Below are 22,991 nucleotides of genomic sequence, written 5' to 3'. Positions count from 1 at the left end.
CTGCACCACTTATTTAACTAGTAGCATTATCTTAATATATATATTTATCTGGTTTGTCATTCAGACGTAACTTTTGCAGTCAAATCGGCCATCTCTGGAGGGCAGAATCATGGCAGAATGTCAGCTGTAGCCTCTTAACATCCACGCATGCTCAGAACTGACTTTTGACGTGTGGCGCATGCGCCGTGGGCCACAGCGGTCATTCATTATAAAGCCGATAGTTCCTCCGTCTCTTTCCACCTTCAGCCATTTTGACAATGTTAGGAGCTGTGGGACGCTGCTGCACCGGGGCTCTGCAGGCTCTCAAGCCTGGGGTCCAGCCCCTGAAAGCCCTCGTTGGATCCCCGGCCGTCCTTTCACGTAAGTCCTGCATGCTTGGCGCTTTTGACCGAAATCGCAGCGAGGAAAGAGGCATTAATGCGCTTGTCAGGGAAGGGCAGGGGGAGTGCTAGCGTTAGCTACTGCTAGCAACACGCTGGATGCGCTGCTGCCGGTGGCGTTGCAGGCCCTAACATAAAAATATACAATTTGACTCCTTTTGGAGGTTTTTGGGAAACTCCCTTTAATACATATTGGTGTTGGCGTCCTTACTGGTAGTTGTCAGGAAGCAGGGATTGGCCGTGTGGAGTATTTCTGGAGCTAACTGTAATGACCTTTGTGAAATGACATGAGGTGGTGTGAGACTGTGCAGAGGCTAAGTTAGCATTACAAGCAGAGTCTCAGCAAGGTCTGACTACAAGATTAGCGAGATTAGACATCACACTGTGTTGTTTAACAACAAATGCATTAAAAGCAGTTTATCATGCACTTTAAAATCTCTGAATGAATGACCTGCGTCATCTATGATACTAACATTAGCATTAGCTGTAGCTTCTCTCATTCATCTGTCAGTCTACACGGCAGCGTCATAATTTAAGGGAAACTATTTATGGGAGTTTAACCGAGAGAAAACTATAAATTTCACTCATTTAAGAAAATAGTTTATTAGACTTTAGCTAGAGTGTATTTAAGGTTAGTTTGTAACTTATTTGGTAGTCTAGCCGACATTAGCGTCTTGACATTGAGGCGTGAAGTGAAGGAATGCAGCGGTCCTACCGCTTTATCTGGAACTTTCTATCATTAAATAGAGTTTTAGAGAGACTTGTAACCTGAAAATGTAAAGGTCATACCTTTAGAACCTGTATATGACTCTGACCTTAATGTGTGCTCTCTGTATGGCTTTGCAGGCAGAGACTATGTCGCACCTGCCGCTGCAGCAGCCACCGCCACCGGGCGCATTGTGGCCGTCATCGGTGCCGTCGTCGACGTCCAGTTCGACGAAGGCCTCCCTCCCATCCTCAACGCCCTGGAAGTGACTGGCCGCGAGTCCAGGCTAGTCCTGGAGGTGGCACAGCATCTGGGTAACTACCAGAGTTTTAATCTTGAATATGATGCAGCTCTGTCTGAAACAAAGTCGTAGGCACCCAGTGAGGTGGATTGTGTTGTTTACCCCTTTAAAACTAATGGGAAGTCTGGTTTGCTTTGCTATGTCTGCAATGCATCCTTACTGAATCATTGCAAAATATTAGGGATGATATTTTATCTGATATCCTATGTGCCGATACTTGCACATTTGTTTGTCTTTAAAGAAAAGATCTCAACTGGCACAGGTCTGATGGTCCAGCTTAACACTCCACTTATTTATTAGGCCAAAGTTTACCGTTGATATTGCTGATATTGACAGCCAAAATATTGATGTAAATATGGCAGAAATTGACATCTGCAGATACTGATATCAGGCTGATGAAGTCGTGCATCCCTAAAAGATATCAAAGCAGTTTTATCAGTGTGTAGTTGACTAAATTGGCGTTTCCTTGCCATTTTAAGGACTCATTTCTCTCTTAAGCCCTGTCTGGGCTCTTTTGGTTGCAGTTTTAATTCTCAGAGTGCATTTAGACGGTGTTACTCTAGTCTTCCTTGTAGGGAAAAAGGTTTTAGCTGAACACTTTTAGTCATAATTTTAATTGGTAAAATTAAGACGAGCTTCAAACAGATAGTTGATGATAAAAACTCTGACAAAAGTAAGTTGTGAAGACTTTTATTGACTTAAACAAACAAAAATGTCCATGTTTTTATCAGCTGAAATGTCCTAGTGAACATGACTAGAATGTGGCTAAAATCAAAAAGGATTTTAATTGAAATACTGCCTAAAGTAAACACTGCATTATATCACTCTCAGTGAAATCTAATCCTGTTTAATGTGTGTTTTAGGGGAGAACACAGTGCGTACCATCGCTATGGATGGTACTGAGGGTTTGGTCCGTGGACAGAAAGTTCTGGACACCGGTGCCCCCATCAGAATCCCAGTCGGTCCCGAGACCCTGGGCAGGATTATGAATGTCATTGGCGAGCCCATTGACGAGAGGGGTCCCATCTCCACCAAGCAGTGAGTACTTATGAAAAATCACAGTTGGGTAGGCTTGCACACACTTTAAAGTGGGCTTGAGAGCATAAACTTGCATGTTAGAGACTAAAATATGAGTTATGCTTTGTTCCTGTTCCTGCAGGACTGCACCCATCCACGCCGAGGCTCCTGAATTCACTGACATGAGCGTGGAGCAGGAGATTCTGGTGACTGGTATCAAGGTGGTCGACCTGCTGGCCCCCTATGCCAAGGGAGGAAAGATTGGTATGAGCTCAGGCAGAATATTTCTAGAAGTTAGATAGATGGAGAAAAGCTTGCTTAGTTGTTTAAAAGTATTTTCAGAATATTAAACTTTAAACTGTTTCATGGCCCCAGGTCTGTTCGGTGGTGCTGGTGTGGGCAAGACTGTATTGATCATGGAGCTGATCAACAACGTGGCCAAGGCCCATGGTGGTTACTCTGTGTTCGCCGGCGTGGGAGAGCGTACCCGCGAGGGAAACGACTTGTACCATGAAATGATTGAGTCCGGTGTCATCAACCTGAAGGACACCACCTCCAAGGTGAGGGGATTTCCAGGCTTTCACACAGTATTTCTCAGGGTGTGCAGTAAAACTTGAAGAATTTACCATGAACTGCTACTCCTGCTAGGTGGCGCTGGTGTACGGACAGATGAACGAGCCCCCCGGTGCTCGCGCCAGAGTCGCTCTGACTGGACTGACCGTGGCCGAGTACTTCCGTGACCAGGAGGGTCAGGATGTGCTGCTCTTCATCGACAACATCTTCCGCTTCACACAGGCCGGCTCTGAGGTCAGCTGGGAAAAAACGCACTAATGCTTCAGTCAGGTTCACAAATCTGACCCAGAATTCAAGTAGAGCTGGGCATTTCAAGCAAAATTATTCTATTTAAGATTTTTGGGGATTTTTTCATGCATTTTCTGATAGTGGAGACAGTGAAGAGGCATTAACAGGGTTGAAAGGATGTGGGAAAGGAGCCACAGGCTGGACTTGAACCCAGGCGTGACCTAACCATTAGGCCACCTGCACAAAAAGTTACAATTTTAACTCGTTAAAAATGATTAAATCCACACAAATGTATCGATTAAAAATTATATTTAAAATTTAAGTTAATAAAAAGTTATTAAAATTGTTTTGTATGTCAGGTAAAACTGTTTAACGGAAAAAAAGTTAATTAAAAAATATATATCTATATATTTATGCATTTAATTTTTCAAAATTATTTTTTAAAGTCAAAATGACCAAATTTGTAAGTATAAATTCAAAATTAAATTTAAAGTTTGACTTTGTCAAAAAAAAATTACAAAATCATTTATTTATTATATACATATAAATTGAAGCTCAAAATTAGTTATATTTAAGATTATTTTTCAAATATAAAATTAATAAATTTCCCAAATGTGTGACTTGCGTATTAAATTAAAAATTGTAGTTTAATTGAGGAAAATTTAAATGTATAAATGTATTTAAAAAGCAACTAAATTTATTATACATCTAAAAGCATGTCAGTATTTATTTTTAAAATTAATGTAGAAATCAGATGTTTCAGTTTAAACATTGAAATAATTTTAAAAAATTGAATTTGTTTCAATTATTATGAAAAAAATTTAGTTAATTTTAAACTTGTCAAACAGTTTTATCAATTACAAAATATTTTAACTTTGTAAAAAAAAAAAAAAAGAATAAATTTTAACTTTAATATGTGCGTTATTTTATATTTAAGTTTATACAATGGTTTATTTGTAAAAATCTAAACTTTAGAATTTGCTTGAATATTTTTAAGTAACGACTTTGGATAAATGAAGTATTTATACGCAGTTAGTAATTTTACATATATTTAGTCTCATTTGCTTAGAGATGCACAAGGTTTTAAATATTTGCTTGTTAGCTTGATGCTAACACATAATTGAACTTGCCATTAACCAGCTAGAAAACTTAGCATTGTGATCATTTCAGTTTAAGATCAAATCATTTGGACTTATTGTTCCTGATGTCTAGAGACTCTAGCTTAGTTTCTTTGGATCTTGATGGTTTTAAAGTCACCTGACACTGAGGCTTTCTGCTTTTATTTTATGCCTCTTGGCAAACAGCCTACAGTTAGCAGCAGCTGTTGTCTTAGTTACGTCTGTAGTTGGCATCACAAGGCAGTGGTAAAATGATGGGAAAAAGATGCATGAACTCTCAGACTGTTGCTGTCATGACTCATCGTTTGCAGTTTGACTTATAGTTGCATCTCTCTGTTTACCTCTGCAGGTGTCTGCCCTGCTGGGTCGTATCCCCTCTGCTGTGGGTTACCAGCCCACCCTGGCCACTGACATGGGTACCATGCAGGAGAGAATCACCACCACAAAGAAGGGTTCCATCACATCTGTGCAGGTAAACAGCCTCGCTGCAGTGATTTGGTATGAATTATTTTTAAAGAGGTTTGTTTATATTGATTGGCTAATTTTCTCTATCAGGCCATCTATGTGCCCGCTGACGATTTGACTGATCCCGCCCCTGCCACCACCTTCGCTCACTTGGACGCCACCACTGTGTTGTCCCGTGCTATCGCTGAGCTGGGTATCTACCCCGCCGTCGACCCTCTTGACTCCACCTCTCGTATCATGGACCCCAACATCGTCGGAGCCGAGCACTACGATGTCGCCCGTGGCGTGCAGAAAATCCTCCAGGTTGGGGACCTTTAGAACCGTCACTTTTTAAACCGTTCACCTTTGATTTTTGTGGTCTTGACCCGCTTATTCTCCTTCTGTAGGACTACAAGTCCCTGCAGGATATCATTGCCATCTTGGGTATGGATGAGTTGTCTGAGGAGGACAAACTTACAGTGGCCCGTGCTCGTAAGATCCAGCGTTTCCTTTCACAGCCCTTCCAGGTGGCTGAGGTCTTCACCGGCCATTTGGGCAAGCTGGTGCCCCTCAAAGAGACCATCAAGGGCTTCAAGAGCATCCTGGGCGGTGAGTTTATGGGACTGAATCCTTCAAATATTCAGAAACTCCTGTCTGTGGTGCTAATGCTCCCTCTCGTCTGTTTTCCCCCGTAGGCGAGTACGACGCTCTCCCCGAGCAGGCCTTCTACATGGTGGGCCCCATCGAGGAGGTGGTCCAGAAGGCCGAGAAGCTGGCAGAAGAGCACTCAGGCTAAACAATCTAACTGAAAGTGAAAGAAAAAGGAGGGGGGGTTCTGTGGTTAGGAGCACTTGGTTTGTATAACATGTCAAAAATTCAAATGTACCTGTCTCGTCATCCTGAAAAGAAAGTTCTATTTAATGTTTCCAATGAAAGATGGAATAAAACACTGTCTTTACACAAACAGCTGGTCATCTGTATATTTCCTACAGGCTTTAATAGTCCTAGTCTTGTTCCTAATGGGGGATCTCATGAAATGGTTGTCCTCATCCACTCTGACCACAAGATGGCACTGTTGAGCCATGTGAAGCTTTCTGAACTGTGTTGCAGCTTGTCTTATGCTGAAATAAAACAGTGGACAAACAACTGAGCGAGTGTTTGTTTTCAGCTAAGAAACACTGAAGTAGAACTGTAGTGAGCACGTGTAGCTTTTAAAGTCAGCCGTACATGAGCAGAGGAGACTTAAAGATGTGTTTATTTAAATAAATAACCTTTGACTGATGATAGGGGTGTGCAACATACAAGTTTTTAGAGGGGGACGAGATCAGAAGTTGGAATTCAACAGTAATCTTTACTAATTCTGTCACAAAAACCTACAGGGCCAATGCAATTCAGATTCTATGGAAGCTTTTAAAGGACATGCAGATACTTTTATTTTCTTAATTTTTCAAGGATTCAAATACTGAATTTACCTTATAAAAGGATTGAAAACATTATCCCAAGATCTTTAAGTCAGCTTTTTTGTTAGTCTAAAATTAAAGTTGCTTTTCCCTGGAAAACGTTAAAAATGATTGAGAAAGCACTTGTTTTAAAATTCTTAAAGTCAAAATACTGAGGAAATAATTCTGAGACAAATTTCTGATTTTTTTTTTGTCTTCAAAGTTGTTACTAAAATCTCAGAATCCTTACTTTTTTCCAGAAATCTTTTCCCCTCAGAAATTTTACTTTATTCTCAGAATATAATCTTTGTTTTTTCCTCAGATATTAGACTTTTTGGGGGCCTTAGAATTCTGACATTTCTTTCTCAGAATTTTCAGGATTCAGACATTTTTTTCCTCAAGTTCTGTTTTTTTTCCCTGATATTCTGACTTTAGTCTCAAATGACTTTATCCACCCAGAAATCTGACTTTTTCTACTAATCATGACCTTTTTTCCAATATTAATGACCAATATTATGACCTTTTTTCTCCAGAATTATATTTATTGCCGTACTCTGACTTTACTCTCAGAAAAGACCTTTTTGAATGAATCCTGTTCATTTCCAGAAATCTTTTTCCCTCAGAATTCTGGCTATAATCACTTGAATTTGGACCTTTTCCTCAGTTTTTTTACTTTTTTCCCCTTTTTTGAATTTTTTTTCAGGATTCAGACTTTCTTCTTCCTTGAGCTCTGGTTTTCCCCCCAGTATTCTGACTTTGATTTTAAGCTTAGAATTCCGACTTCATTCCCAAATGTGACTATTTTTCTCAAAATCTTTATATTTCTTCTTATAATTCTGACTTTTTTTGTTGTTGAGAATTCTGAATTTGAATTTGGAAAAATGAAAAACACAAGAAAATGTTTAAATAAAATGTGCTATTACACCTACGTCTCAGGGCTTCAGTAGAATGTCTTTAAAGATGATTAAATCACACTTTTAAATGGACCTTCATGCTCTAGTCTACACTTTGCCCACAAGGGGGCGCCAATATTCACAAAATTAAAGATCCCACAGCCACATTAAAGCTCCTCTGAGGACTTATTACCCACGCTGGTGAAATCAGCAGGGGGTTATGTACAGGGTTCCCTATCTGTTTGTTTCTTTGTTTGTTTGTTTGTATGTGTACAAAATAACTCCAGAACAGAAAGTCGGATCTTCACCAGACTTTCAGGGAATATCGGGATAGTGACAGGGAACAATCGATTAGATTTTAGAGATGATCCGTGCACCCATTCGGTTTTTCTCGCACTTTGAATTTTGAACACCATAGTAATCAATGGGAGCGTGGGTTCCTTGGTGGCACTGCTTAGGCGTGGGTCTGCCGCCTCAGACAGCCATTCTAGTTATAAAATAGAATAGAATAGAAATCACACATGCCATGTACTTTAGCCACAGGGGGGCGCCAAAGGATCCTGCATTTGTTTTCAATTGACTGTTACATTCTCGTTCTGAGCAGTCTCTAGTGAAACAATGTTAGAAATGAAATAACGTCTTCTTTTTCTCTGAAGAAAAATTTGTGTTTTTTAAAAAGTGTTTTTAATAAATTGTCATTTTTTTTAACTACTAAACTAACACAAACTGTTCTCATGGTCCACATTTAACCATAAACTGTAAGCCTCATGTTCACCAGCAATGAATTATGGGGGCAAAACACCTTAGCACTGATGATAAATCATTTTGAGATTGAAAAAAGTCAAAATGATGGGTTTCAAGGCTCAAAATTTGAGATAAAATTCAAACTTATTAGCTCAAAATGTCAAAACATTGCATTTAAAGTAAAAAAAAAAAAAAAGCAAATATAGGAGATACAAATTTGAAATCATGAGTCTTAAAGGTCGAAATATGAGATAAAATTCAAAATTGTTGGTTAAAACTTTAAAAGCGTGAGAAAAAAGTCTTAAAGATCAAAATATTACTTAGAAATTTAAAATTGAGGCTCTAAAAGGTCAAATTATGAGATAAAAGTCATATTAGGGAGATAAAAAGGTCAAGATGTGAAAAGAAATAAAAATCACAAGTTCAAAAGGTCAAAATATTACTTTAAAATTTAGGATCTAACAGGCCAAATTACAAGATAAAAGTTAAATTAGGGAGCTAAAAAGGTCAAAACGTGAGAAAAAATAAAAATCACAAGTTCAAAAGGTCAAAATATGACTTAAAAATTTGTAATTGAAGATCTAATAGTTAAAAAAGAACCAAAAAGATACAAGTCAAAATTGCAAATCAAAAAGTTCAACATTTAAAAAAAAAAATTCAAAACCATAACTTTGCTTCATAACCGTGAAATGCAAAATTAGGAAAATGAAATGAAAACATAAATGAGTTTACCTATTCATGCTTTCAGTGACTCTGCAGCAGACTGACTGTGTGGGACAGACTATGGATGAGTAAAATACCTGTGAAAAACTGTCAGTTTGTGGCGGTTTCAATGCAACTGGTGTTGCAATGCTCTAACTGTACATAGGTGAGTCATTTTTGAGTTCCCTGAAATGATCTGACATTTTAAAGTTTAGCTTTAGGGGTTTCCTTTTAAACTTAGCTTATGATTGTAGACTTGTCATGCAATCTATTTTTGTCATGACTCACAGTAAAAAAAGTAAAACCATCATTGGTATAAAACACATGCTATACTATGATGGTTTTAACTAAACTTTAATTTTCTTGTTACACTTAACATTCAAATGTGCAACTCATCAAAAGTCTTTGCTTTGGAGATATAAAAAAAATAAAAAATAAAAAAAATAAATTAAAAAAAGAGTTTTCTAGCACCCTGGTGTTAAGTTTTTATTTACACTTACCTCTTATTTAAAAAAAAAAAATCTTACATGGAAATCACACACTCACCTTCCACTTCAGTCATCCTTTCTTCTCTGCTTCCCTTTTATTTATAAAATCAGCCAATCAGGTTGCAGCATCCAAAGCATCTGGACATGGTCAATACAATTTGCTGAATTTCAAACATAACATCAGAATGCGGGTGACATGATTACCTTTAATGTGCTAAAGCAGTGTACCTAATAAAGTGGTCAGTCAGCATATAACCTGTTGCAGATGTCCGAGGCCATACTAATACACTTGTATTCATTTCTCTCTGTTTCATGTCCAGCTAAAAGAGCAGCGGTGTCAAACTCAATCACAGCAGGGGCCTGATTCTGAACTTGGGTCTAACCTGAGGGCCTAACAGGGTCAATATTTTACCATAAAATGTCAACCTTACTTTCACCAGAAGTTAGTTATGAGGGTAAAAAACTTCACTGATGATGAATAATTTCGGGATTAAAAGGTGAGCATAAGTTAAAAACTCAAAATCTGAGATTCAGACTTATTAGTTAAAAAGTAAAAACAGGACATTTAAAATCAAAACAATGTTTTTAAATGGCAAAATATGAGATAGAATACTGAAATCATGAAGTTTAAAAGTCAAAAACTGAGATGAAATTCAAAATCGTGATTTTTAACACTCAAAAGGTAAACATCGAAATCATGAGTTTAAAATTTAAAAATATGAAATAAGATTAAAAATCACGAGTTTTTAAGGTAAAAAATGAGATAAAAGTTAAAGATAGGAGTTGAAAAAGGCTGAAACATGAGATAAAAGTCAAAATCATGACTTTAAAAGGTCAAAATAGGATTTAGATTTTAAAATTATTAATCTAAAAGGTAAAAATATGAGATGTTAAGGTTAATATATAAAATAACATTAAAAATCATGAGTTTTTAAGGTTAAAAAAAGGATAAAAGTTAAAGTTAGTAGTTGATAAAGGTCAAAACAGGAGATAAAAGTCAAAATCTTGACTTTAAAAGGTAAAAAAAAACAGAAAAAAATTAAAAATCATGGGTTTTAAAGGTAAAAAGATGAGATGAAAGTCAAAATCATGACTTTAAAAGGTTGAAATAGGATTTAGATTTTAAATTATTAATCTACAAGGTAAAAACATGAGATGATAAGGTTAAAATATGAAATAAAAAGTCAGAACCATAACTGAGTCATAAATATGAGATGCAAAATTGAAAATATAGAAGAAACCGACAAATTTCTTTCCCACATTTCCCTGATTTTTTTAATTAAATTTTTTCTTACAGTTTATTTTTTCTAATTTTCATGACTCAACAAGGACAGTATAAATCATCAAGGTTGAGTTTACTTTTTTATACTGGAGGAAATCTGCAGACCTCATACTGGTGGGCCAGTTATAATAAAAACATCATATGATCTGGTGGGCCGGGAATAACTGCACCAGGGCGGGATTTGCCCCTGGGCCTTGAGTTTGACACACCTGTATTAGTGGTAACAAATCCAACACAGCTGTTGTGCGTGGGCTTTTAGGTGAAACCATGGGAAGTTGCTGCTGTTTTTGAGTAAAATCTAACCACAATTCCCACAAAGAAAACCCTTTATTACCATGCTTTATATTCCTGTGCGATAACTCTGTATCAGGCTCTGCTTATATTGCTTTATGACCTTCAACACATCCTTCCTCAAGGCCAAGAACAATCAGTCTGTAGATAAGATTACCTCAGATTGGCTCCAAATTAGCTGGCATTCATGCTGGAATATAAGTCTTTATATAGAAAGAACAATTAAATGAACAAACAAAGACCCGGATCATGATTGTTTTAATATTGGTTATATAAAGTGCACAGAAATAAAGCTTTGGTAGTGAATGCATTGGTTTAACTGCATAAAATTCACACAGACACATAAAAACACTTTATTCTCTTGGCTTGGCGATAGGAATGGCCTCTTTGCCAAAGATGTAATCGCTAACACAGCTGGGCATGTACGAGAGCGGCAGCCAGAACAGCTTGGCGTCCCAGCCTGGGGAGTAGCGAGAGCGGGGTCGGACAGCGGATATGGCGTGCTCCATGCAGCTCACCACCTTCATCAGGTCTCCGTCACTGATCTTTGCAACTTTGTCGGATATTACAGCCAATGCTAGGAGGGAAAAATGAGATTAGGTGCATAAAAATGTAGAAAGTGAACACATTAATGAGGAAGAAGATGCTTCAAACGTACATTTTTGCAGATACTCAGTTCCGTAGTCGTCTCTGACTTCCTGGGGCATCTTCTCCCACAATGTTTTGACATTTTTGCTCAGAATACCCACATCTGTCACGTTTGTTTTGAAGAACCCCGGCTCAATGCAGAGGACTCTGACGCCGAAGGGTTCCATATTTAACCTAAACAGGAGATATTGATTTATCACTGTTTGCGTGCAAAGTCCTTGACACACTGAAAAATAATTAATTTTGTGGGTTAATGTTTACCTGAGACTGTCATTGAAAGCCTCCACGCCGTACTTAGAGACAGTGTAGGGGCCACCAGTGGGGCTGATCCTGCCAAACACGCTGGCGACGTTCACCACCCTTCCTCTGGCCTTCTTGATTAGCGGCAGGACGCTCAGGGTCACAGCGATGACCCCGTTTAGGTTCACATCCAGCATGGACTTGTAGTCATCGATGGTGAGCCAGTCACAGGGGGCGGAGGGAACGGACACGCCTGCATTGTTCACCACAGCCCACAAGCCTGGGAGGGAAACACACAAGACATTCAGTCAAAAGACTTGACCTACAATCAGTAACACTTTAACCCCAATGTGGGAGCAGCAGCCTGTGCTGCAGGAGAGAAAAATATTAAAGATTGTCCATACACACTGGTACATTTAAAAGAAAGTAATTACTATTGTCCTAAATGGTATGGGCTTGATCTTTAACTTTCCCTCCATATTAGCATTACATAATTATCCATTAGAGAACAAAACCATAAGAAAGCTATTGCTAATAGTCATGTTAAGCTAAGGGGGGAGGGTACTGGACCAAACCAAAAGTTATGGTAAAGACTATAAAATTATTTTTAAAATTTGGATTAGTTTGACACATATAAGGTCATAAAACAAAGCTTTGGAATACACTGTGGCATTAAAATAGCATTTAGCAAGCTTTTAGCATGCTAGCATTTGCAAATTTGCAAAAACAAAAAAAAAAAAGGGGGGGGGAAACAAAGGTTAAGTAAGACTAGGCAATAATTTTTTTTTCTAAATTTGGAAAAGTTTGGCACATAAATGGTCATAAAACTAAGTTTTGGAATACATTTTGGCTTTAAAATAGCATTCAGCAAGCTTTTTAGTGTATTAGCATTTGCCAGTTCAGCACAAAACCAAAGGAAAAGATATGGACTATAATATTACTTCTTTGATTTGAATTAGTTTGACACATACATGGTCATAAAACAAATTTTTAGAATACATTTTCGCTTTAAAATAGCATTTAGAGAGCTTTTTAGCATGGAAGCATTTGCAAATTTGCACAAAACCAAAGATTAAACAAAGGGCTTAAATATTATTTTCTAAATTTAGATTAGTTTGACACATATATGGTCAACAAAACAAAGTTTTGGCATACATTTTGGCAATAAAATACCAGTTAGCAGGCTTTGTAGCATGCTAGCCTTTGCAAATTACAAAACCAAAGCTTAAAATAAGGACTATAATGCTATTTTCTAAATTTTGAAAGTTTGACACATACATTTGGGCAATAAAATAGCATTTAGCAAGCTTTTTAGCATGCTAGCTTTTGCCAATTCAGCACAAAATCAAAGTAAAGTGAAATCCAAAATTTGTGTCTTAACACTCTAGAAATGTTGGACTATGGTTGCTGTAAACATGTGAAAACACTGAGATCTACATGTGACTGAATTCTGGATTTAGACCGTTAGAAAGATTTTCCCCTCTTTCCTGGCTTGGTTTTTATGTGGGCGGGGCCAAAATGTGGGCTCATGATGTCACGGGACAGTGGGGAATGACCCCGCCCCTCAGACGCAACAATATAAAAATCACAGAGCATCATAACAGAGATTTGAGCCAGAAAACAGACTTTGTTTTTTCTCTGGCACAGAGCTGGGCAGCTGCACTCTGATCCTAAGGTCAACATTCAGATTGTAACTTTATTTAAATCTTATAAATCTGAGAGGATCACAATTCTCCTGAGTGGGCATGGCCCACACCATCCTGGGGCAGATGTTACTACCTCATTTTTTATGTTTACTTTGACTGAAAATTGCTTTAGGGGTTGCTAACACAGTGACCTGTCATACAACAAACCTAAGTACAGATTTATTTTCACTCTACAGGGTTTTTAAGTAACAAATTGCTCATCCTAAGTTTTCAGTGATGGCTTGTAAGATTATTTTAGTATACTGTAAACTGAATCATTCTCTGTGAATGACTTTTTCTTAATTGGAAAAAAAATCTGATGTTCAGTTTTGGAAAAAAAAGATGGTTAAAGTCATGAATCTTTGAAATGCTGATATTTTATATCAGAGTGGGAGTTTATTTGCATTTGTTAACAAATCTGTTAGTTTTGTTGTCTGTTAGGGGGGAGCTGTTATAAATGGCTAGATTTATTCATAACTTGGTGATTTTTCTCCACACAAACCTGGTCACAATTCACCATGCTCAGCAGGGCTGGGAGGTTATAGGGAGCAGGTTTCTGCTCAGTTCAGCTGGGATTGTGTGTGTCAGAGGTTCCCCATCAGTTAGTTCTCTCTTTATATTTGAATTCAAAAAGAAAATTTGCATGAGTGCCTTTGTGAATGAGGGAATCAAAAATATCTTACTCTTTAATCTTGTGACTCCCACCTTTTACCACAGAGTTTTAAGGGCTACTGCAGCTCTGTCGTACTGTTGAAAATCTAACACTTAAAAAGTGCAGCTTCACTAAATGTAGCGTGGACAAATAAAGACACATTACAACCTGGTTGAAGATTTATTCTCTTGTTCTTGCCAACAAGGAAAGATCAGACTTTACTGCACAACTCCGCATTAGCGACACAGTCCTTAGCGTAAACTTTAAGTTGAACACGTTTTACTTTTACTTGAGTATATTTCAACCAGAGTTAATGTATTTTGATATGAGTTCAATAGTTGTGTATTTCTTTTCCATCTCCAGACATTTTGGACAACTGTTGGAATAAATGCTAGCATCAACATAGCATCTATCAAGCTTGTTAGCATGTTAGCATTCACTAAAAAACAAAATAAATGAAGGGTAAATCTGTAGCTTTGTTTTTTTTTTCAAAAATTGAAACGAGTCTTACAGGCATTTGGTTAAAAAAATAGGCTGTGTTGAAATATCAATTTGCCATCTTTTAATATTAGCATTTTAGCATTTTTAGCATTTGTAAAGTGGCTAACCACACAACTTTTTGAAGAGTTTTACAAAGTAACCTAAGTTCTTATTGGTTTTAATGACCACTGGCTGAGTAAAGTATTTGACTATATAAATGTGTCCTTTCTTATTTTATCTTGTTTATGAAACATTTGCTAATTGGCTAAGAATTTGAGGCTAATGTTTGACAAATAGGAATAAATTCAACTAGCTTTTTAAAAATTTGTTACTGTATGAATATTTGACAATCAAACACTTATAATAAGACTAATTATAAAGCCAAGGCTAAGAGTAATGTTTATACGTAACAAAAAATGAGCTAATACTTGTGATTTATCAGTTAGAATAAGCCCAACATGATTTTTAATGACAAGAAAAGAGTAAAAGAACTTTCGGAAGGCTGATCATTGGGGGACCATGAACTCAAATCCAAAACTCCATGCTAACTTTTCAAATGAGTTAAAACGCCACACTCACCTCGTTCCCCAACTTTACCCTTGATCATTTCTGCAACTTTAGCAACGCTGTCCTTCGAGCACACATCCAGGTGGGTCGTGATCAGGTTGCTGGAGCAGGACTTCTTCAGATCCTCTTCCCCTTTCTCGGTGTAACAAGCGGCGATGACTCTGAACCCCTGCTTGTCCAGATGCCTGGCCAGGAGGTTGCCGAAGCCGCTGTCGCAGCCGGTGACGTAGACATACTTGTTGCCCTTGTCCGGGACCCTGGGTCGCTCCCTGACCCAGCGGTACAGGTAGTAGAAGACCACCAGCCCCAGGAGGTAGAGAAACATGGCTGCAGGAGCACAGAGGGAGAAGTCTTAACCTCCACTCAGCACGGAGTTTGAGCCGCACTGATTTGAGTGTGCTGTAGTGAGGCAATAAACAGTTGTGTAACGGGAAGATAAACTGATTGAGTCATTCCAAACATCTGACCCAGCTTACTATGTGGCAGAAAACTATATTCCTTTATTCCTGCTGCAAGGAAATACAGATTTAGCACTGCTTTACATGTACCCCCTCTGCAGTACTTCTATGGTAAAGCTCATTTATAAATAATATATGCAGGCACAGAATATTAAGTCATTCCTTTTAAATAATACTAAATAACGTGAGTCATGCTGAAGCTGTGCAACAGGTGCTGTCACTGTTTAATTCTGACTGGATTACATTCATTTGCCCATATAATAAGATCAGTTCCATTAAATCAACACATAAAAGCCTATTAAATAGCATTTTGAAAATTTATAAGTAAAATCTTTCGGACTTTGAATTAAAAACTTTCTTTAAATATCTAAAAATCTTAATTTTAAAGCTCCTGTTAGACTTTTTGGTTTGTGTTAATTTGGCGACCCCTGTGGACAATGGGGGTAATGCTTCTTCATAAAAGCTAACATAACAAAGATATGGATCGTCTTTCACCTATTATTGATTTAGAGTGGTTTCACATTAGGGACTTAGGGATTAAGCTACTCTTGACACGAAGGCCGCCCATAAAGTGGGGTAAAAGGGAGAACTTCAGGGGCCCATGGAAGTCAGCGAAATCCTGGTCCATTGTAAAGTTAAGCAAGTTTTTAATCTAAATAATAACCACCCTTAACAAAACATAAATGTAATTTATTTATGCTGTAGAACAAATATAGCATTTTCCAAAATGTAAACCCCTTTCCTTATTCTTATTGTTAAGTAGGGTTGTCCGATCAGCATTTTTGTCCTCCCGATCCGATCTTTTAATATTGAATATCGGCCGATACCGAGTCCCAATCAGATACTCATAATTACCTAGATTACAGTTTCAATTGTTACTACTAGATATCTCAAACTTATTCCATTTAACTCAGTACAGCCAATATTGTTGTAAAAACATAAAATCACATTTCTGCTCAGAATGGTGTAATAGCTCTGTTTCGCTTTAATGATCTGTCAAAAAATAAATTTACATATTCACTTAGTGCAGTGTTTAGTATTCAATCAGACAGTCAAAATTCACTTAAAGTGGTCAGCTGAATGACCTGAGCAGTCAAGAAAGTGAACTCAACCTCAGATTCACTTAGAGGTGGTGTAACAGAGTCAGTGGTCACAATAACATATGAATTCAATAAATGAATTTTAAATATTATAATTCCACTTAGAGGTTAACTTGACTCTATTAGTCACAAAAAACTGAACTCAAAATGAATCAAAAACATCCCAACTCCACTTTAAAGTGGTGTAAACAGTTTAACTTGAATAGGATCAAAAATGTATGAATCATACAGATTCAAAACAACAATCTTTTTTAAAATGTAGCAGCTTAATCTGAGATGTAAACCAAAACATTAACACTGGAATAAAACCCAAATACAAGGCAGTCTTGTTATTTAAGTGCAATTTCTAAAGTGCATCTACAGCTGCTACATCACTCCCCCTACCCTCACTTTTATTTCTCAGAGATTCAGCAGCAACATGGGGCAAACATCTGAGCTCCAAATGTCTGTAGTGAAGCTTACGGCAGCGGAGTTGCTTTTCTCTAGTATGCTATCACGTGCTTTGTTGTATAACTCCAGTAAAGGGTTAGTAAGTGTCAGTAACATGCTCATTAGGTGACTCTAAATTGACCATAGGTGTGAATGTGAGCGTGCCTGGTTGTCTGTCTCTATATGTCAGCCCTGTGATTGATTGGGAACCAGTCCAGGGTGTACCCCGTCTCTCGCCCAATGACAGCTGAGATAGGCTCCACCTCCACGACCCTGAACGGGATAAGGGGTATAGAAAATGGATGGATGGATTGTGAAAAGAGGCAAAAAAAAAGGTCAGCAGTGGCAGAATGGGTAAAAACTGGCAGAAACAAATGGCAAAAAAGAAGAGCAACAGAAGTGGGTGAAAAGCAGCAAAAATGGGATTAAAATGTCCAAAAGAAAGAGGCAAAACAGTGGAAAATGGGGTAAAGTGGCAAAGTGGTGAATAAATATTAAAATGGGTTAGAAGTGGCTAGACAGTGGCAAAAACTGTCGTAAAGTGGCAAAAATGCATTTAAAGAGTCAAAAAAGGTGAAAAAAGAACAGCCAAAATAAGTTTGAATTGGCAACAAAAAAGTAGGAAAATTGGCCCAAACTGTGCAAAAATAAGTAAAGAATAATAAAAATGGGTGAAATGTGGCAAAAATGGGATTTAATGCCCAAAAAATGGCAAACATTGGCGTAAAGTGGTTAAAAAAATGGTAAAAAGAATTGGAGAAAAACATCTAAAATGGGTTAAAGGTGAGCTAAACAGTGGCAAAAATTGGTTTCAAGCGGCAAATAATGTGAAAAAAAAGCCAAGATGGGTTAGACATGGCATTGGCAAAATTCCACAAAGTAAGAAGAATTGTTTAACTGGCAAAAACAAGTAGCAAAAAAAGGAAGGAGCAACCAAAATGGGTAAAAAGCAGCAAAAATGGGATAAAAATACCAAAAAGAAGTGGCAAAACAGTGAAAATGGGGTAAAGTGTCAAATAGGAATGGGTGATAATATGGTAATACTGTATACTGGGGTATTAAAAAATGCCCTGGGTATTGCTTTGATTACCGTCATGAAGACGGTATTGGATAAAAATCACACGTTTATAAAACAATGCCTTAAGAGTATGTGTTCATTACCACCAGCAGCACCACTGTGTGTGTGGAGATGCTTTAAAGGTAATGACTGAATTTCTGTTAAAGATATCGGGCCAATTTGGCAAACAACGAACGTGAGCGTACATACCGGCGCATAGAAACTCGTGGGCCACGGCCTGGCACAAGAACTGGTACAGCACCACGGTTTAATCTAAATGGATTTCAGTGGTAAAAAATAGTGAAAATATTAAAAAGTGGCGAGACAGTGGCAAGAACTAGCTTACAGTGGCAAAATGGGTTAAAAGAGGCAAAAAGGGTGAAAAACAACCAAAATGGGTTAGAAATGGCACAAAGGTTGGTGCATAATGAGCAAAACTTGGATATAACTGCCAAAGACAAGTGTTAAAATGGGTTAAAGTAGCGAAACGTGGGGAAATGGGCAAAAAGTGGCAAAAGAGTGGTAAAAGTGGGCGGAAAATAGCTTAAAAGGGTTAAAAGTGGCACAAAGGGAAGAAAAACATCTAAAACGGGTTAAAGGTGCAATGGCAATTACACAAAAGTAGGGAAAAATTGGTAAAACTGGCTAAAAAAGTGTCAAAAATGAGTGAGGAACCACTGAAATGGGTGAAAGTTTGCATAATTAGGATATAAATGCCCCAAAAAGCCGGAAAAATGCGTGTAAAGTGAGAAAACAGGGCAGAAAGTGGCAAAAGAGCGGTTAAAAGTGGCAAAAAGGGGTTAAAAATATCAAAAATGGGTAGCAAGTGGCTAAACAGTTGCACTAACTGGCAAAAATGAGTTTCAAATGTTAAAGAAGTGCAAAAAACATCCAAAATGGGTTGGAAATGGCAAAAAAGTAACATTAATGGGCAAGACCTGGAAAAAGTGTTGAAATGGGGCATTGAAAAAATAGCATTAAAAATCATTCCACGTCAGAATCCAGTAAAAGTTTGACACACTTTTCAGGTCCAAAATAAAGTACGTGTTGTACATACGAGTAACAAAAGTAAATAAATTTTGGGATGTCCTGCAATAATCTAGGGCTTAACTTTGAATGTCCAGGTATTTCAGTGCATGTTCTATAAAGGGTTAGCTGCCTACAGTGACTCATACGGTAGGTTGCTCTTTATGCTCTTGAACCCTTTAGTTTCCAATTTCTGTAGAACAGTTTAACCGGCAGTTTTTCTCAGTGATTCATTAGCTGGAGATTCTGGCCAGTAGATCTGTGACTCATTTTGTACCTGTCCTGGCTGGTTTGGCAGGGCAGGAATTTGCCTGACACTGTAGGGAGGCTGAACTTTTTCACATTTTGTCTGTTTTGGTTTTGAGAAGGACACAAATGATGCATAACTAGGAGCGTGGCTGACATATAAGCATGTAGCTGTTGGTCAGGAGGCTTAAGACCGGCCTCAGTTCTACCTCTTTGTCTGTGTTCGGCACATCTTATGTAAATTTTTCATAATGGCGACCAATGCAGGTTGGCTTCAAAAGGCCTTTTTAGTTGCCAAATAACACGTCGTCACTCAGGCTTTGTCCAAAACTTTCTACAATCTGCCGACCAGCAACCTCTGCCACACAATTACAATGTCCGTCTCTATGCTGATGATACTGTCCTTTACACTTTTGCCAGTTCCATCCATGAAGCCACCCTAAAACTACATTTCAGTCAGGAACATTCTCGCCATACATCTACCATTTTATTACAAAATGGATCTACAGTTTTACTTGGTGGGGAAGGCTCTGCTCTAAAGAGGCTTCCTGGGTTAGTCAAGCAGCATGCTTTGACTTTCCAGGGAGTGCATCATTATAAACCCCCATATGGATAGAAACATTTGCAACAAAGAGTAGAATTAAATTAGTTTGAAAGCAGTTAATTCATTAATCTGAATGAGGGTGCAACAAGCTCTGTGCTATAAAGGAGGAGGCTGGGGTGGAGGAGGTCAAGCTCTGCCAGCAGTGTGGTGCATTAGCATTAATGCAAGCAGGCATTAGTGAGAAGTACATCATATTTAAATACACTGTTGTGTTGAGAGAAAGAGCTGTGATTGGCTGTGGGAGCTGGTCGTCAGCTGGGCGTATGACTACCATGGCCTGCATGAACTAATAGAATACTAATTGAATAGCCATACCCTGTGCCTTGTCACCTAACCCTAACCTAAATGTTGGCAGGTATGCATTTAACATAAAGTATTAATCAAATATAATGGCAATTTTTGTGTATTTTTACCTTCCAATGTAAAAATAATGTTTAGTTTTCTACAATGGAAGTGTTGTATTTGTAATTTTTGTTACCTCCGTCTTGAAAGAAGAGAATACATGCAAACTTTTCAATTTCTTCACACCAGAAATTGCATCAGCTAGTGTTCTTTACATTTCCTCTAAATCTACTTCAATGATATTTTCAACAGTGTTACAGAAGTAAAAGTACAAATGGCATACCCGCTGGGCAGAAGTCCTCCTGGACAGTCTCAGGTGACAGTTCAAAACCACAGTTGTGTAACCTGAAGTCTAGACAAAGAGCAAACTGAGCCACTGAGAGAAGAGCTGCATTACAATGTGTGGTCCCCAGCTATGGACAAGGAGACAGGCGCCACCTATCTGTGAAAGACAGAGCTGCAGTCACAGATATGACAAGTTTAGACAGTATCTATAAGAAATATACACCCCCTTGGATGTTTTATCCTTTTATTGATGTCATAAATCACACATCAATGTTGAATTAAGTCACTTTAAAAGGGGGTTCAACAGAGATCCAGCCAGTTGGGGCTAGCAGTCTCACAGTGGAAGCCTCCATGGTCAGTTTCTTTGGTCTGATGAGGCTAATGGTGCTTTTTGGCTATCAGACAAACACATGAAAAACACTGCACATGCTCACTGTGATGCAGGATGGTGGCAGCATCATGCTGTGGGGATAATTCTCAACAGCCTGCCCTGGCTGTAAAAGTAGAGGGTAAAATTAATGTAACAAAATATAAGAAAGTCTCAGAGGACAGTCTGATTCAGTCTGCAAGAAAACTATGACTTGGGAGATTTATTTTCCAATACTGACTTGATTGAGCCGAAAATAATGACCATGATTGGTGAAGAAAATCGGTAAAAGGGTAAAACATTCAGGGGATATGTCTAATAGGCACTGTACACTGTGGTAAAAGTTAAGCAAAGTTTACTTTGAGTCTACACTTCATCTAAATTTCCAGTTAAACAACCCTCTCTGCTAACTTTAGCAGCACAGAAGAGCAAAATTAGCAAAATTGTTTTCATTTGACGTTCAATTACACTTTAAGGTTGATATTTAGCATTTTTATCCACCACATATTCCTTTAAAGTTGACATTAAATGACCTTTTATGAAGTTTTAGCTACTTAGAAGCATAAAAACTCCCAAGCTAGCACCTTAGAAATGCTATGCTATTAATGAAGTTAAGCTTGCATCTTTTACAAGTCCCCTAGCAAACAACTGAGCAACAACTTACTTGTTCAGCAGACAGAGAGTGCTTTCAGTCATAGATTCAGTTATCCTGATGAGTTTAGGTCCAACATTCACTCACTTTAGCTAAGTGTTTTTTCCTCTTCTCATGTAGCTTGACTGTAAGCTAGCCTCCAGTGCTGGTCTGTCTGTAGAGGCGCTGAGGATTGTTTTCCCTCTGCTTTCCATATGTTCAGAGTTATACATGGACCTCCTCTTACATGAAGTGAGGGCAGCTGTGACCTACTTTTGTGAAATATAAAACAAACACTGCTCCCTAAACTAAAGCAGCATTAGCAGTGCTAATGATAGAGGGGAAACGAGCAGCTTCCTTTGTCCTCTCCTTATCATTGTTGACATTTAACCAGGCTGAGGAGCCGGGGGGACTGCTCATTCCTGTTTTCCTACACAGGGGATTGCTGTTTCCTGTTGGGATTGTAAAATACTGCACTGAGTATTGTTTTTAAAGCACTAAATACAAAGCTTTGCTGCAAAACTCAAAATACAAGCAGAAAAGAAATATCCTTATCTTTGATTTGCTTGTGAACGTTCTGCTCTACAGACCGGAGAACAGCTTGTCCTGACAACCTGTTGCCAGTATAAACACTGACCTTGAGGTGTACCAAGGGTCAGCTTGTTTTTTTCTCTTTCTTTTATCCACTAGATGGCAGCAGAGGCTTGTAGGTATTTATTTCCTACCGCTTCTGTGAGGCCTTCAAGAACAGCATCCTCACACAGAGCTGCCACACCAGGAACACAGAAATGTGAGATTTTTAAGCTTTATTTGACATATAATGACTTTACTCAGCATTTATGCACAGTTATAAGTACCAGTCTTTATCTATAGTATATGTTTTTTCAAACTATTACAGCAACATTCACTTTAAGCCAGTCAAAGCAATAAAAAGCCACTTTATTCACATTTTTTTCTAATCTTATTATAGTTGTACACCTGGAAAGGTAATCCTTCTCCTACATTTGGTGGTGGTTTAAAGATAAAGATTTAAAAAAGTGTGTTAAATTTGGATCTAATGTTGAAGATATCAAGTTGTGCCACATTTAAACCTCTTTTATCCACTTTTTCAGCCCATTTTGCAACTTTTTTTGCCGTTTCTCATCTCTTTTGTGCACTTTTTACCCCATTTGCCTCTTTTTTACCCACTCATGCCAGATTTTAGCCCCTTTTCATCACTTTTTACCCACCACGTCACTACAAATCCATTTTTTTATGCTTTTTAACTGCTTTTCACCACGTTTTCTGGCATTTTTGCTCCTGCATACACATTTTTGCCACCTTTAACCAATTTCTATTCTGTTTTAAGAACAGGGGTTGGTATTTGAAGAAGGCATGAAACTATGGCATGAAAAAATAAAGGAGTAATTTGTTGCATTGATAAGAGTGGTTGTTATTCAGGTCAAGGTTATAATATTTTGGGATTTTTCATTAGTTTTGATTTCTATTTTGTTTTCACTTTCTGTGTTCTATTTCAGTTTAATTTTTATTAGTTTTGACTGCTGGTTTGTTAGTTCAGTTTAGTTTTT

The 22,991-nt window shown here is 37.9% G+C and overlaps 2 protein-coding genes across 2 annotated transcripts; one reads left to right on the top strand and one right to left on the bottom strand.

Annotated features, from left to right (window-relative positions):
- The first annotated feature begins 203 nt into the window (after nt 1-203).
- atp5f1b (ATP synthase F1 subunit beta) lies at nt 204-5,913 on the top strand. Its single transcript, XM_041782328.1, has 10 exons — nt 204-360; nt 1,227-1,400; nt 2,251-2,425; nt 2,547-2,668; nt 2,780-2,964; nt 3,053-3,211; nt 4,673-4,795; nt 4,879-5,091; nt 5,175-5,376; nt 5,463-5,913. Exons 1-10 carry the CDS (start codon nt 258-260, stop codon nt 5,561-5,563), a joined length of 1,557 nt encoding a protein of 518 aa, XP_041638262.1. The 5' UTR covers nt 204-257; the 3' UTR covers nt 5,564-5,913.
- Nucleotides 5,914-10,847: 4,934 nt separating this feature from the next.
- LOC121506049 (retinol dehydrogenase 7-like) lies at nt 10,848-21,752 on the bottom strand. The gene is made up of 6 exons (XM_041781545.1): nt 21,457-21,752; nt 20,424-20,582; nt 14,891-15,205; nt 11,516-11,774; nt 11,265-11,428; nt 10,848-11,183 (listed from the first exon to the last, which is right to left on the bottom strand). The coding sequence occupies exons 3-6, from the start codon at nt 15,201-15,203 to the stop codon at nt 10,960-10,962; spliced, it is 960 nt and encodes a 319-aa protein (XP_041637479.1). The 5' UTR covers nt 15,204-15,205; nt 20,424-20,582; nt 21,457-21,752; the 3' UTR covers nt 10,848-10,959.
- Between the last annotated feature and the right edge of the window lie 1,239 nt (nt 21,753-22,991).

The sequence above is a fragment of the Cheilinus undulatus genome, linkage group 24 (genome assembly GCF_018320785.1).
Source record: "Cheilinus undulatus linkage group 24, ASM1832078v1, whole genome shotgun sequence".
NCBI lineage: Eukaryota > Metazoa > Chordata > Actinopteri > Labriformes > Labridae > Cheilinus > Cheilinus undulatus.
Note: the sequence above shows the minus strand (reverse complement) of the source record. Positions and strands in the feature narration are given on the sequence as shown.